Here is a 16,303-nt window from a genome sequence, read left to right on the forward strand (position 1 = left end):
TTACTACAGTGTACTTCATCCTATTTCCAAAACACAGAATAGGAAAAAAAATCCAAAATGATAACAAGAGTTTTGAACAGGAATGAGTCCTTATAAGGGATATTAGCACTATTATGAAAATGAAAATCAAGTTCTCGTGGGTGAAAACATTGGCAAAATCCTTCACACCAGATAAAGTCCTTCGTATCAGAGACTGTCTTATGAGATTTTAATTGTTTGTTGACTAAGAAAAACTTGTAGTTCTAATGAATCAATTCTATCTAAAATTAAAATGGTAATAACCTTGCTGCGTTGGTAATTACCTTAAAGCAATCAAAAAGATGATCAAGTTGTTCAGGAGAAAAATCCCATGCTAATTTGGCCAGTAGATCATGTACATTCTTCACAATGGCTTCATGTTTCCCTGCCTATTGAAAAATTAAAAACAAAGAAGATCATAGCATGCTAGACTGTGAATAACAGAAACATATACACTGATTGCTGATGACCATCAGGAGGAAGTTATCACAATCTCCATTCAATTATTACATAAAATTCTTAACATTATTAATTCGTTAGACCTAAAATCTGACAATTCCATTTCTGCATATACATAATTAATATGTACTTTAAAAATTCCTATCAACTTGGTTGTTTTTCAGATAGGATCTCCTAGCTGTCCGGAAACTTGCTCTGTAGACAAGGCTAGCTTTGAACTCATAGAGATCCATCCACCTGCCTCAGGCCTCTTGAGTGCTGGGATTAAAGGTGTGTGCCACCACCACCCAGCTTAACTTTTTAATTTTAGTTTATTGAATAAACTAAGATTTTAATGCCATAAACAAGACACATTATTTTTCCCAAACTGGAATTTTAAATACTTAAAAATTTAAAATAGCAAGGCTATTTTCTTTACTTCTATAAACTAAAAAATCTAAAGCTTTGTAAATTAGAACTCAAAGATGTTTATGTAGATTCTGGCTCTTAAAAATTGTTCCAAAAAGTTTGCTAATCCTTCTGAAAAGTTTTAAGTCATTGGGAATAAATAATTGAGCAATAACTATACTGAAGGTTTCTAAGTCTACTAAGAAGTCAATGATATATATTTCTCCAACAGATATACTTTATTTTGTGGTACTAAGGCAAGTATAATCCACTGGGCTGTATGTTTCCCTACCCCATTTCTGGGTCAGAACCTTCCTTTGTAGCCTAAGCTAGTTTCCAACTCACAATTTTCTACTTCCCATGTGCTGAGATTGCAGATATACAAAAGCACACTCAGCTTCCCTATTATTTTACTGTTTGCCTCTTTACCTTTTACTAAATATGAACTGTTGTTGCATATTTAAGTATTACTGACAATATCGGGAAGTTACTATAAGAATTTCTACAAGAAGTATTTAAATGTTTCAAAATCATTACCTGTGCTGCCCAGATATTATCAAGATCTTGCAAGGTCAGAGCTTTTTCTTTGATGACAAAACGAAGAATCTTTTCTAGTTTCTCTACATACTGTGGTTGATGAAGACTATCTCGTAAAACTATGGATAAAATATTGTTCTGTTGTATCCATTCCTAAATGTAATTTAAAAAACAGGTTTCAAAACAAACTAAAACACAGACTTTTCAAAGTACCATTCATATAATATAAACAATATATAGGAATCCTAAAGCATATTTACAAAATAGTGTACATGCAGGGATTGTCAGCACAGAAAATTACTTTTAAAAATCTACAGTTTTTACCCCTGAAATGAAATCTTGACGTGTAGCACAGGTTACTCTTAAATTTATTATCCTCCTGCCTCCACTTCCATCCCAATTGCTGGGATTAAAGCTGTGAGCTACCACATCTAACACAGTAATTTATCAGAGCATCTTCATGAATTATAAATACTCAAATCATTAAAAAGATTCTAAGTTGGGCAGTGGTGGCACACGCCTTTAATCCCAGCACTCAGGAGGCAGAGCCAGGAGGATCTCTGTGAGTTTGAAGCCACCCTGGTCTACAGAGAGAGATCCAAGACAGGCACCAAAACTGTACACGGAAACCCTATCTCGGGACAACAACAACAAACAAAAGATTAGCATTTAACTCACAAAAATATCATTTAAATGCAATGAGACACTAAGGTTAGGTAGAATGAACATAAGGCCAACTTTGGTATCTTTAGGTTCTTTACACTAATTCTAATTCTGCCCCAGAATGGTTTTAATCTTAGGTCCAAAGATACTTTTAAAGAATTATTTATTAACTGATTGCCATGGACCAGACCCTACCTGTTGCTTAGCCACCCAGCTCTTGCATCTTTCCAACAATCCCTATGTTAGCATAGTAAACAGGTTTGCAGATTCCAGTTTGGCACTGGAATCTGAATCAAGTCTGCATGCTTCCATTGTCTATTCCCATAATACTGTGCTAGTCTAGGCTGTAGCTTGACTGCTGTTTACCTTCAACCTCTTGTTTTACTTCAAGAGCAATAAAGTAGGACTCACGATTAAAAAAAAAACAACAAGACAATCCACAAAGTTATGAGTCTACAGTATTCAACTTTCTGAGAATAAAGGAAGGTGGGCCCAAAATGTACCAAAACTACAAGTTTTTAGCTACTAACGGACAAGTTTTAAAAATCCAAACTTGTTAAGGGATTTTCCCAAAATATTACAAATATATATCAAATGGCAAACTACTACAAAAAGTTTTAGACATTTAACACCATTTTCTATAGGTTCTAGGATGAGTCACACAGCTTAAGGACCAACAACATTCCTAATGCAAACAGGCACATGACATACACAAAATTAGACATCTACCACCTGCCCTCCTCACCCAGGGACAGGTCGAAATATCCTAAAAATCCGTATTTCTCTTCTTGTTGACTGAACCTAAGGCCTCACTGAATTATATCTCTAACCTTTCCATACTTTTTTAAAATCACATTTTAATTATTTCCCCATTAACAAAAAAGATCCTTAGAGGTAAAGATACTGGTTTGCTACAGATGTCTCATGACTCTCACATATATACTCAAATAACATCAGTTTTATCATTTAAATGGTAAGTTATTCATTAAAGTTGCAATATGTAAAATATACGGGAAATAGTTTTCTAAGTATTTAATGCAAAAACGATATAAACTTAAGCACTTTAAAAACAAATTCTCAAAACCAAGAAAAACTAATTTATGTAGCTCTTATTCTATTATATATACATACATACATATACATACATACACACACACATATACATATATACATAGGTTTTCCAAGACAAGGTTTCTCTGTGTAGCTTTGGAGCCTGTCCTGGAATTCACTCTGTAGCCCAGGCTGCCCTCAAACTCAGAGATCCGCCTGCCTCTGCCTCCTGAATGCTGGAATTAAAAGCTTGCGCTACCACCACTCGACTACATATATATTTTTTTTAAAGACAGTCTCAATATGTAGCCCTGGCTAGCCTCAAGGTTGTAGCAAATCTTCCTGCCTCTGCCTCTCCAGTGTTGAGATTCCAGTTGTGTAACACCACACCCATCTGTGTATTTTATGATTTAAGCCATTAACGGGAATTGGTCACATGAACAGGCCCCTTTCTTCAATCATGTTCAAATATTATCTCCTGCATTCCCTTTTAATCAATTTCCCAGTTTATAGCAAAACTCACAAAAAACTAATGATGACATTCAACAATAAATTTATCAAACACATAATCAGCTACCAAATAATTATGTTACTTTAGAAAGTTTGAGATTAACGATCTTGTAAATTGAATAAGAACAACATTCAATTATCAACTTTACTGTAGAATGCTAACATTACTAATTTAAGTGACAGCCATTCCAGGTTGAAGTATTTATTTAGTTAAAAAAAAAAAGTGAAAGGACTCACAGCCATCCTCTCTGCCGTGAGCCACTCTTCTTCCTCAGGATTTCCATGCCGATGGGTATAGTATGACACACTAGAAATTACCTTATTGACTTCGTTCAGTGCATTCATCTTTCCATTGAAAGAAGAAATTTGCAATAATCTGTAAAAGAAATTCAGTTTTACATGGATGGTAGAAATTCCTGTACATGATTCCTTCCAAAGATTAAGGAACTTACCTAAGTATCATTTTTAACCTAAATATTTCTAAGTTCTTTACAGTTTCTTCTTGTCCAGGAACCCGGGAAGCTAAATTCTTCAAAGATTTAATAATCATTGAAAGAGCATCATTTTTGGCTTCATTCTTTGCTTCTTTCTTCAGTTCTTCATCAGTTAAGTTTTCTAAAAACTGTGGAACCATTTCTATTATTGGAAGAAAGTATTTTTTCACTGTGTGAAGAGTGAGAAACTCATAGCACTGTCCAAATGGTCTGAAAGAAGATAGGAAACTCCTGTAAATACTCAATTTCTTAAAATCAATTTAGCAAATTCTCACAGCACATGCAGTATTTTTTAAAAACATCCAAATAACAACTAAGAAAAATCTCCACTTCAACTACTACTTGTTTTTAGATTTTGTGTGTGTGTGCATGCGTGAGTGCGCACATTTGCATTTGGATTGGAATATGTGCGTGTGAGTGCAGGTACCCTCAGAGGCCAGAGCTATCAGATCCCTTGGAGCTGGTGTTAAAGACAATTGTGAGCCACTTGCTGTAGGTGCTGGGAACAGAACTCAGGACATCTGAAAGAACATCCAGGTAACTAACCACTGAGACATCCTCACTACTCCATTCCTCCCTCCTCCCCCCCCAGGAGCTGAGGACCAAACCCAGGGCCTTGTGCTTTAGGCAAGTGCTCTACCACTGAGCTAAATCCCCAACCCCCTCCATTTCTTAATTGAGCCAAAATAAACTCAGAAACTAACAGAAAACTGAACATTTCATTTTAAAATATAACTTACTTAATAAGGGCTGCAATTATCTGAACGTTCAATGCTGATCCATTAATAAAACGATCGTGCAATGTCTGGAATCCATTTAAAGTGCCAAATTTGTTGAGGAGATCCACTAGCCAACCCTGTAATGCAATTAACATCAAAGTTTACTTTTTTGGCTTTTAAGAAAAATCAAAGTACTATTTTGACTGATATAGTAAAACCAATTGATGTCAAACCATTCATAAAGGACTTCAAAACATTCACAGTAATCCGTCTATGATGAAGCATAAGTAGCCAGCACAAATTAGATTGTAGGAACATACTGCTCCTATCAGTATTGCTAGTGAAGAATTAAAACCATGTTTCTGTCTCAGCAATCACACTGTACGAGAATGTGGCTTTCCTAAGTACCTAAAAACACTTATATTAAAATAATTTATGAGGTTAAAAGGCTCAAGTAATAGCAAGGAAAAGCTATTTAATAATCTAGTGTAAAAAAAATTCTGAGTAAATACCCCCACCCCAAGACAGGGCTTCTTTGTGTAACAGCCCTAGCTGTCCTGGAACTCAGAGATCTGCCTGCTTCTGTCTCCTGAGAGCTGGGATTAAAGGCATGTGCCACCATTGCCCATCCCTCAGTCAATTTCTTACCGTAGTTATAAGCAGTTAAAATTTCCATATAAATAGAATAATCTTGAAGCCTAAAATTGAACTCTCAATTAAAAACTAGCCCATATGTCACAGGAATTGAACACTTGTCTATCATGAGCAAAGGCTGAGGAGGTTTGATACACTGCTTACATTGCAGGAGGAACAGAAAGGGAAAAAAATTAAAAAAAAGAAAAACAATTATACCATGGTATAATATGTGTTATTACTAACTAGAACATCTGGATACTTTTGTTGACTCATATAAATGCATTCAATTCCCATCTTATTAATCAACTTTGCCATTTAAAAAACTCAAAATGAACTAAAAGGTTACAAAAGAATTAAATATATCTGAAAGCTAAATACTTAAGACAACCTTTTACACCTTACCACACTCTAGAAGGCCGTATTTTAAAAGCCAGTAAGGGGGAAGGAAAGACTATTTCTCTATTATACTCTAGGCAAAAATAATGCCTACAGCTATTTTTAAAAAGGGGAATGCTGAATAAAGATTTTATTGTTGGCTGGGTGATGGTGGCACATGCCTTTAATCCCAGCACTCAGGAGGCACAGGCAGGCGGATCTCTGAGATCAAGGCCAGCCTGGTCTAGAGTGAGTTCCAGGACAGCCAGGGCAACCCTGTCTCAAGAAACCAAGAGAAATACAAGAAGCTAATTGTAGCTATCTAAATTTTAAAAGTTCTCTAGGACCTCGACTATCATATTTCAGTAAGTTTAATATTTTCCTACCTTTTAATTTGCTTAGAAGACCAATTCTAGGTCATTAAATCTCAGTATTTATTTTATGTGTATGAGTATTTGGCAGTATATATTTCACTCTGGGCACGTCTGGTGCCCAGAGGCCAGAAGAGAACATGGGATCCATTGGAGCCAAAATTGAGGAGGATTGTGAGCCACCATGTGGCTGCTGTGAACTAAATCCAGATCCTCTACAAAAGCAACAAGTTGCTCTTTAACCACTGGGCCATCTCTCTAGCCCCAACCCCCCCTAACTATTTGGCTCACCAGATCTCTTTTGGGATTACTTGTAAAAAGGAATGAATATGTTTGTTATGTATTTTTTATTTCTTTAGTAACTAGAATGAGACTACTGAGCTGATATACTTAGTTCTAGTCTCTCTCTCTCTCTCTCTTTTTTCAGATTTTATTTATGAGTGTTTTGTCTGCATGTATGTGCACTACCTGTGAGTGGAGGTCAGGAGGAGACACCAGACACCCTGGAACTGGCAACATCCAACCAGTTCTACGTAGAAAAAAAATTTAAATGATTCCATAGCCTAGAATGTGCATGTTCTTTTTGGGGATGGTCGTTGGGGGGTACTTGCGAAGGTTTTGTCTGTGTAACAGTTCTGGCTGTCCTGGAATTTGTGCTTTAGACCAGACTGGCCTTGAACTCAAGAGATCCACCTGCCACTACCTCCCAAGTGCTGGGACTAAAGGCATATACCACCACTGCCAGGTTGTTTATGCTCTTTTAAATGTAGTTTTACTTTTATTGTTGGATACATTTCTTTTAAAAAGAATAGCATATATGCCGGGCATAGTGGCATATACCTTTAATCCCAGCACTCAGGAAGGAGAGGCAGGCAGATCTCTATGAGTCTGGTCTACATATTAAGCCCAGAGCTACATAATAGAGAAATCCTGTCTCAAAAAACAACAAAAAGAATAACATACATGAATTTTACCTGAGACCCTTTCCCCTTTAACTAATCAGGTTTTTCTTATTTTAAACATTCAATTAATTTCATTTAATTATCTTTAAAATCCTAGGGAGGGAGAGAAGTATGATACAGTTAAGATAGCACCATAGAGAGTTATAGTCTCAGAGAGTTGCCAATAGCTTTAATTTTACCTATCATTGGCTAAAAGCTGAGGGAGGCCACATGAGTTCAACAGTGGAGGAAATAAAGACCTGGCCACAACTTTTAGGTGATGATTAAGTAGGAAGGCTCAAAAACAGACTCGGAAGCTCAGTGACTTCCAACTTTTCAAAAGTCAACAAACAATACAAGACACATCTAAGTGAGTGTCATAAGATAACTTACAATTTAGAAAATCCACTCCCATCAGCTATTTTTGATGATCTGAATTTTTTCCACAAGTGAAGTACTACTAATCTAAAAATCCAGACTCTAAAAGCTTTCTTTAGCTAGGTGGTGGTGGCACACACCTTTAATCCCAGCACTTTGGAGGTAGAGGTAGGGGGATCTCTGAGAGTTCCAGGACAGCCAGTGCTACACAGAGGGACCGGACCCTGTGTTGGAGAAAACAACAACAGAAAATGTCTGAGTAATGACACATTTCAAATGTTTGAACTAGAGGGACTCCGTTACTGAGGGAGGATCTATGCAAATATTCCAAAATCTGGAAATAAAATTGAAAACCCTTCTAATTACAAGCATCATATATAAAGGATACTCAACCTTTGGAGAGTCACATTTAAAAAAAATTACGCTTCCTTTAGGTTTTATATCATAATGTCTGCATCCAACTAGGGACAGAGTTGAAAATTCTGACTAACACATCTTTGATAAGTTTTTTTGTTTTTCAGGACAGGATCTCTCTGTGTAGTCTTGGCTGTCCTAGAACTCACTCTGTAGACCAGGCTGGTCTCAAACTCTCAGAAATCCTCCTGCCTCTGCTTCCCAAGGGCTGAGATTAAAGGCATGAACTACTACCTCCTGGCTGATAATCAATTTTTTTTTTAAAGTTTATAAAGATTTAACAATGAGAAGTCACAAAATTCCTCTGATTTCAGCAGCTAGTAGCCAACTCCCTAGAATATGGGTAACCATAATCTAGGCTACAATACATACGAATACAAACACACACACATACATACATACACACACACACACACACACACACAAAACTCAAAGGCTTTGAACACCTATCTTTGACAGTTTTTATGTAAGAATCAGATTTCAAATACATAAATGTATCTTCATAAATGTCACTCTAAAATTTGGTATTAGTTATGTTGAATAAAGTTTTATTTTTCCTTTGAGTTTCTTAAGCAGTAGATTATTGACCCACTGAGAAAACTAAAAAAGGAAAATACAGACAGAACACATGCACGCCCGCGGTTTCTCTGCATAGTCTTGGAATTCGCTTTGTAGACCAGACTAGCCTCGAACCTTGAGACCAGTCTACCTCTGTCACTGGGACTGAAGGTGTGCATCACCATGTCTAGCTAGATGGAAGTTTTGAGTTTGAAAATTATCTTTACTTTGATGGTAACTGGATCCTACTCAAGCTAAAGTAAGCCATCTAGTGGCAACAATATGAACTGGAAAAAATAATAGTTCTAAGTTCAACACATTACTGGTGATTTCAAGCTCTAACCAAATAAACCAAACATTGTACACATGACTTTCTTTTTTCTTTTTGGCTGGTTAGGAAAAGAAAATCCCCAGATCTCTGAAATATTTCCCTAGGGACTAGATAGATGGCTCAGCTTTAAGCACTGATTGCTTTATGACAAATTAGGTTCGATTCCCAGCACCCTCATGGTGACTCTTAACTCCATTTCTAGGGGATCCAGTGCCCTCTTCTGGCCTCTAAAGGGCACAGGTCTGCACATGGTGTACAAACATACATACAGGCAAATTACTCATGCACGTGAAATAAAAACAAATCTTTAAAAAAAGTCTCCCTAAAGTCTAAATTTAGAAACTATTATCGATAGCACTTGCTAAAGGAAATAAAAACTATAAAAGTAGAAATTTAAAAGTATATAGTAAAAAACTAAAGTACAGTCTGTTTACACTGCTACAGGAAATTTTTGTTTTCAACCATGTATTTTAGTAAAATTTCAAAGTTTTACTATTCTACTTCTACTTTGTAATTTACATTATTGTACTTTTGTGATGTATTACTTAAGCATGTATAACATATACCTATTTTGAAGTACAAAAAAAATCTTGGCCTATTGATCTGAGGTTTCTAATCAGTCATAATCTCCTATATTATTATTATAGAGCAAACAGATGTTTTATATTAACCAAATTATTACTATTTCCAGGTTGAGTAAAAGATAATAGGGATTAACTATATAGAGAGGGGAAGAAAAGCCATAAGCCCTGAACTAAAATACTGTGACTATGCAAAAGGGCTGTTAGTGCTATATATCGTTTCACTTAAAAGTTTCAAAGTACATTTGGTTGTCAGATCCCAACTATTACTACACAGAAAAACTAAACACTAGTAGAATACAATAAAACATAGCTTTGGTATAAAAGAAAGAATTCAAACCATAATGTAAAATCCCTCTCAGAGTGTAATTAGCCTTTTTCTGTGTTAAAGGAGATTGAGATTAAAGTTCTGTGGTAGACAGAATAAAACACTATTAATATTTAATTTTGAAAGTAACAAACCAACATACTTTTGGTGATCGAGGGTCTGGAGAACGAGCAAAGAGTTCGTCTTCAGGCACCTGAACACTTGAGGACACCGATTCACATGGACGTGTACCATTGTAGATATGGAATTTGCAATGAGGATTTAAGGCCATGGCAAGAAGTTCTAGGAGTGGAAACCAGTCTTGGGCCAACTTAGCCACACATAGCTCCACCAGGCGATGGGTATTGTTAATAATACATCTCTGTTATACATGGGAGAAAGGTGATTCAGAATGTGAAAACATCGCAATTTCAAACACAAGTTGTCATCCTAATTACCCTTATCTTAATATTAAATGAGCTCCTCATTTTTATACTGATTACTTGAATTATATTTAATTCATTAGTACTATGACCAAATTAATTTGCTTTACACTTTATATGGTGTGTACTTTCAAAAAGCTACCTGCTTAAAAATGAAATGGGTACTATGAGTTGCCAAATTCTGCCCTATCTCTTCAGGCAACATACAAGTTCCCATTTCTTTTCTCTCTTTGGAATTCTTACACTAGAAGCAACAATTCTAAAACTGAAATAATATATCAGTTACCCCAGATGGGAGACTATACACTCACAAGCTCTGCATTTCTAAATCTGAGAAATTACGTTATGTTGGGACTTTTAGCCCATCATCTTCACTGAAAAAAATGTTCAGACCACAAAAATATCATCTGCTTTATGACTATTTCCATAGTGAAACAAATAACAGGTTTGTAGCACTTACAGCATCTTATTAGTCCAGATACAACTTCTTTCACTCTCTAAGTGAAATCTGATTGCATCCTACAAATAATAAGTACTAAAATATTTGCATTGTGTCTGTTCATAGTTTGGAGATATTAGGGCCCTAAGATCACTTTAAATAGTCTACTTAAAAAGGATGACAATTTCTTTTCTTTTCTTTTTTTTTTTATTGGCCATTCAGTTCTTTATTAGACCATCAGGTGTTTTAGACAGACACAGTATCACAGCTTCACAGAGTTAAACAAATGCAACATAAACAAAAGTAACACACCTTAAAATAATATTCTACAACAGAAAAAAAAAACAAAAGAAAAAAATCCTGCATTTTTACAGGGTTTTACATAATGTTGAATGCTTCTTATATTCTTGGAGGAGGTCTGGCGGGCTGTCATGAATTCTCCCATGAAGTCTGGTTACTGCCTTGTAACTTGGCTTTTTTTTTTTTTTATGCCGAATGCGGTTTATTGAAGGAGGGAGGAAGTCTTAAATACAGGTTTACAGCACAATGGGAGAACCCCGGAGGGCAGAAGTTCACTACCCATGTTTTACAATCTTGCATCTAAGCTGTTAAAGCCCAATATGCAGGATACACAGACAAAGAACTTCCCTTAAGCATTCAGGAGGGTGGAACCTGGCAGGGAATTAGCATAGGGAGGCTATCAAGATCAAGGTCAAGGTCATCGCGATGACAATTTTAACTTGAATCCAGACTAAACAACTGTTTAAACAGTAACTCATGGCTCTGAAATATACATGTTTCTTTGCTGTCCTTTTCTGCAGTGAGTTCATTTCTCATTACCTCTACAACACTGATCTTTCAAGTCCCCCAGACATGCATTACATTTTCTCCACCTTGGGCAAGTTTTGCCTTCCTTAACAATTTCTAAAATAGCAATACATCTCACAATTGACTGTATCAGATTTTCAATAAAAGGGGGTGATCTGTCTAAGGTCAAAAGGCACTGGAGAACCAGGGAGAAAGATTAAACCCAGTAGTTTTAACTCTAAATCTCATGGTAGTTTTAAATGCCCATGCTGCCTGTAACAGAAATAATTCACTGTACAATTACTTTAAAAGTTACACTTTTATACTACAGTAGGCCAAATATATCATACACAAATACACACACACTTGTCTTCCCCATCCAAAGGATCACTATACAATCTGCTTTTTAAAAGTCAAATGGAAAACTCACATGAATCTCAAACTTCCAGCCACTCACTGCTTCATCTGTAAGGATTTTTGTGAATGAGATTGTTAGCCCATCTCGAAAAAATCGCTGACATGCTTCGCTTTTAACATCAAGGCCTAAAAAAGGGGAGGAAAAAAACATTATTTCACAATGCTCAACTGTGTGATGAAAGACGTAATTGGAAACCTGGATGACAGGCTAGCAGTTGCAGAGTACTTCTGGAAAAAAGTTCACAGCATTATCATAACACTATTGTTATTTCAAAGTGTCTACACATCAGCAAGGAAACTTGATTCAGAAATAAAGTAATTTTTTAAAATTTATTTAAAGAAAACTTTGTGTATATATATATACATATATATGTATATATATATATATATATATGTATGTGTGTGTGTGTGTGTATATATATATATGGGGGGGGCTGAGTGTATACGACGTTTCATTCAGGTACTATAAGAAGCCAGAAGAGGGTGTCTGACTCCCAGGAGCTGTTACACGTGGTTATGGGCCACCAGTCGTGGGTGCTAGGAACTAAACCTGGGTCCCTTGTCTTCAAGAGCAGCAAACATTCATAACTAACTGCTCAGCTATCTCTTCAGGCCTCCCAAATCAAATTCTAATTATGCAAAAGTACACTCGATGTGGTAATATTAACAATAATTCAGGGCTGGAGCTATAGCTCACTGCAAGGGTAGCTACTCTAACATGTACAATGATCTTAGGTTTAATCATCAATAGAATAAAAAATAAAGGAAATAAAAAAATTAACCGATAATGCTATAAATTAATACACTATCTATATCTTAAGCCCAAAACGATGGTCAGGACCATGTGAAGACTCTAAATATTTCATAGCATTTTGTTCTGAAAATAAGCCTTAAAATTTACATTCACAATTATTTTTAAAATATTAGTTTGTAAACTATGCACCCACTCCTATCTTTACTATTCTCCAAGTGGCCAAGTAAGATGAATTGTTTCATGTTTATTTCACTATCATCTCTTTCTTCTTCCAAGTCAAGAATCTATTTTTTCCTTTTGTCTTTTTCAAAAATGCATTATTTACATGTGCGTGCACACATGCATGATTGAGGGGGTTCCAGGGAGTGCACATAGAGGTCAGAGGACAACTTCTGTGGAGTCAGTTTGATCCTGCCACTTTTAAGTGAGTTCCAGGGGTTGAATTCAGATCACCACGCCATCTTTTCAGCCCTACACTTTTTTATCGTTACTTCATCTCATCTGATTTAAAAAAGACAACAGAGCCACGTGTCACCAATACAAAGAATGACTTTAACATCTCAATCATTGTACAATATGAGTGACATTGAAATTTTAAAAATGGAGCATCATGTAAAATAAACTATGGTGCTCAAAATCAGTATGGGAGAGGAACACAAATCTGACTGAATGTCAATGGCACTAATTGAAATACCATGTTTTTACTACATAGTTAATGTTTAGACTATAACTAGCAAAATTCACTTAAATTGTGAAAAGCAATCATAATCTGATTAAATTTTTCATAGCTTTTCAAGATTGGTAAGGCATAACAAACATTCTTTAAACAAAGGAGGAATAACTGATGTAAGATAAAATTTCCCCTTGCCAGGGAGTGACATGAACCCAAGCAAAGTACTATAAAAATGTTAATTTGACAATAACTAATACAATCGCTTTTTGTTAGTTATGACACACCCACAACAGTTATGTTTGGGTACATGTCTTCCAAAGGTTTGGTCACCACTCTGTGGTGATATGGGGAGACTTGGCAAACCCTTGTAAAAGGTAGAATCTTTTGAGAAATCTGAAAAGTAGGGGTTTGCCCTCTTGTGAGATCCCTTATCTTTCTCTCATTTTCCTGGACACCAAAAGGCGAGCAGCTTTGCTCTACCCACACATTTTCCCCTGACCCTAACTCTAACCCTATGAAATCTCAAGAACTGTGAGCCAATAAAGCTTTGGTTTGTAAGCTGTTTATTTGTTATCTGTCACAGTAATAAAAAGATAATACAAAAGACTATCTTAGAAAACAAATGTTGCTCCTTTTAATTTCCAGTGCCTTAGCCAGGTGGTGGCAGCACACATCTTTAATCCCAGCACATGGGAGGCAGAGGCAGATGGATCTCTGAGTTTGAGGCCAGCCTAGTCTACAGAGTGAGTTCCAGGACACAGCCAGGGTTACTCGAGAAACTCCACTCCCTCAAATTCCAGTGCCTTAAAAAGCAAACAGCACCACTACTAAGAGAATTCAGCCATATCAGAAATAGACCAGAGTAATTTAATATTGTTCAATCCCAACATTAACCTTTTACTTCCAGACAACTGAGCACTAGATTCTTTTTATTGCGTTCTTAAGTATTTCTTTTTAACGTTAAAACCACTTTACAAGTCTTTTCCTTAAAAAAATAATAATTTGGGCTGGAGAGATGGCTCAGAGGTTAAGAGCACCAACTGCTCTTCCAGAGGTCCTGAGTTCAATTCCCAGCACCCACATGGTGGCTCACAACCACTTGTAATAAGATCTAGTGCCCTCTTCTGGCCTGCAGGCATACATGCAAGCAAAACACTGTATACATAATAAGTAAATAAATCTTTAAAATAATAATAATAATAATAATAATAATAATAATAATAATAATAATAATAATAATTTATTCTATTGTTTTAAAAGCTACTTTTTTACAGGTTCAGCCTGTAAAAACAGTTCCTAGCGAGGCTGAAAACCTTTCAGTCTCTGGGAATCACATGGTGGAACGAAAAGAATCAACAAAAATAGAAATAAAAAATTCTTTGTTCAAAGAATCATAGGTTAAGAGTCATGCATCCTTTAGTAATTTGTAGGTCTGCACATTACTTAATACCAGAAATCCCTTAGGATGCTCACCACCCCCTTCCCACTTCTGCAGCTAGTTAAACTCAAATGATATTTGTACTATTCATCGCCTACAGAGTACTTAATTACCAAAACTTTTCTGTATATTATGGAATTCCCATAATAGTAATGAATCTTTTGAGTGATAACAGATCTAAACAATGGATTTGCTCTTTAGAAATATGAATACATACACACTTTCTATCTAGCACTCTTGAGGGTTGTCCTTTTTAAAAAGATGTGAGCTCTATCTGTAAACTTACTATACACTTGTGTTTTAACAGAAAAATAAAGTTTTCAGGAATAAAGTGAAAATATATCTAGTAGCATGCATTTAGAAAAGCATGACACTGAAACATACCTTTCTTACTAAGATCAATAGCAGCTTCTAGCAGCACTTCTAATTCCCCTTTCGGCAAAACTGGAACGACCCATCGAGGCCTAGGAATTTACAAAATAAAGAGGCTTACTGGTTATGCACTAAATAAAAGAGGTACTATAGTCAGTTACTAATTACAATTAGTTATTTTCACTATGAAAACATTAAGTAGGCCCGGCGGTGGTGGCACACGCCTTTAATCCCAGCACTCAGGAGGCAGAGGCAGGTGGATCTCTGTGAGTTCCAGGCCAGCCTTGGTCTACAAAGCAAATTTCAGGATAGGCTCCAAAGCTACACAGAGAAACCCTGTCTCAGAAGAAAAAAAAAAACCTTAAGTATTAACTAAAGTAACATTAAATATTAAAACAGTGGGGCTGGTTGAATTATTTTTTTGTTGTTGTCTGTTTCTTTTTTTTTTTTTTGGTTTTTCAAGACAGGGTTTCTCTGTGTAGTGTTTAGAGCCTGTCCTGGAACTCACTCTGTACACCAGGCTGGCCTTGAACTCAGAGATTCACCTGCCTCTGCCTCTAGAGTGCTGGGTTTCAAGGTGTGTGCCACCACCGCCCGGCGAATCATTTTTTACAATTAAGCATCATTTGTTGTCTCTTCAAGCAGACTTCTAAAAAAATATAAAAGAAACTACTATAAAATATCAAATTAGGCATCACAGAGGCCTATTATTAAATCTTCACAGGCAAAGGCTTTCAGAATTCAGATTAGAAAAGGCATGCCTTGAAATTCTTCACAAAGAACAAAAACTTCAGGAGGCCAAGACTGATTTATGCCTTATAATCTATCAACTTTTTCTAAAGGATCTGCAGAATCCACAGGTGACTCTCCCTTAAACAAAGATGCAGCGTTCTCTCTAGTTTCAGTGCTGACCCAAACATCTGGCCATCTATCCTTTTCATAGGCCTTCTCAATCATCACCATTTAATTCACCCATTGTTCCCCAGAAGAGTCAACCTTCTAGCCAACCACTGAACTCTCTCCTAAGAGCTGGTAAAATTCCCAACCACTCTTGCCCCTTTATTAAATAAAAGCACTTCATTAATAACCTATTAGAAACAAATAACTATCATCATTTATTTAAAAATATCCTTTGCATTTTTCTTCCATAAAGAATTGTTTTCATGCAACCTAGTATCTAACCTGCATATTTTACCAACCACCAGACACAACTGAAATGTAACAATGCAGC

At 36.0% G+C, this 16,303-nt stretch overlaps 1 protein-coding gene across 5 annotated transcripts in view; it reads right to left on the reverse strand.

Moving 5' to 3' along the window:
• Positions 1–16,303, reverse strand: part of Usp9x (ubiquitin specific peptidase 9 X-linked) — a 146,100-nt gene that overhangs the window by 73,688 nt on the left and 56,109 nt on the right. For all 5 annotated transcript variants that reach the window (XM_059250623.1, XM_059250624.1, XM_059250626.1 and 2 more), the window contains 8 exons: positions 15,085–15,164; positions 11,849–11,961; positions 9,893–10,111; positions 4,859–4,974; positions 4,077–4,328; positions 3,862–4,000; positions 1,402–1,554; positions 303–407 (listed from right to left, as the gene is read on the reverse strand). In XM_059250623.1, coding sequence (XP_059106606.1) covers positions 303–407; positions 1,402–1,554; positions 3,862–4,000; positions 4,077–4,328; positions 4,859–4,974; positions 9,893–10,111; positions 11,849–11,961; positions 15,085–15,164 — 1,177 coding nt within the window. The remainder of the gene's footprint in view (positions 1–302; positions 408–1,401; positions 1,555–3,861; positions 4,001–4,076; positions 4,329–4,858; positions 4,975–9,892; positions 10,112–11,848; positions 11,962–15,084; positions 15,165–16,303) is intronic.

Source organism: Peromyscus eremicus, chromosome X (genome assembly GCF_949786415.1).
Source record: "Peromyscus eremicus chromosome X, PerEre_H2_v1, whole genome shotgun sequence".
NCBI classification, from domain to species: domain Eukaryota; kingdom Metazoa; phylum Chordata; class Mammalia; order Rodentia; family Cricetidae; genus Peromyscus; species Peromyscus eremicus.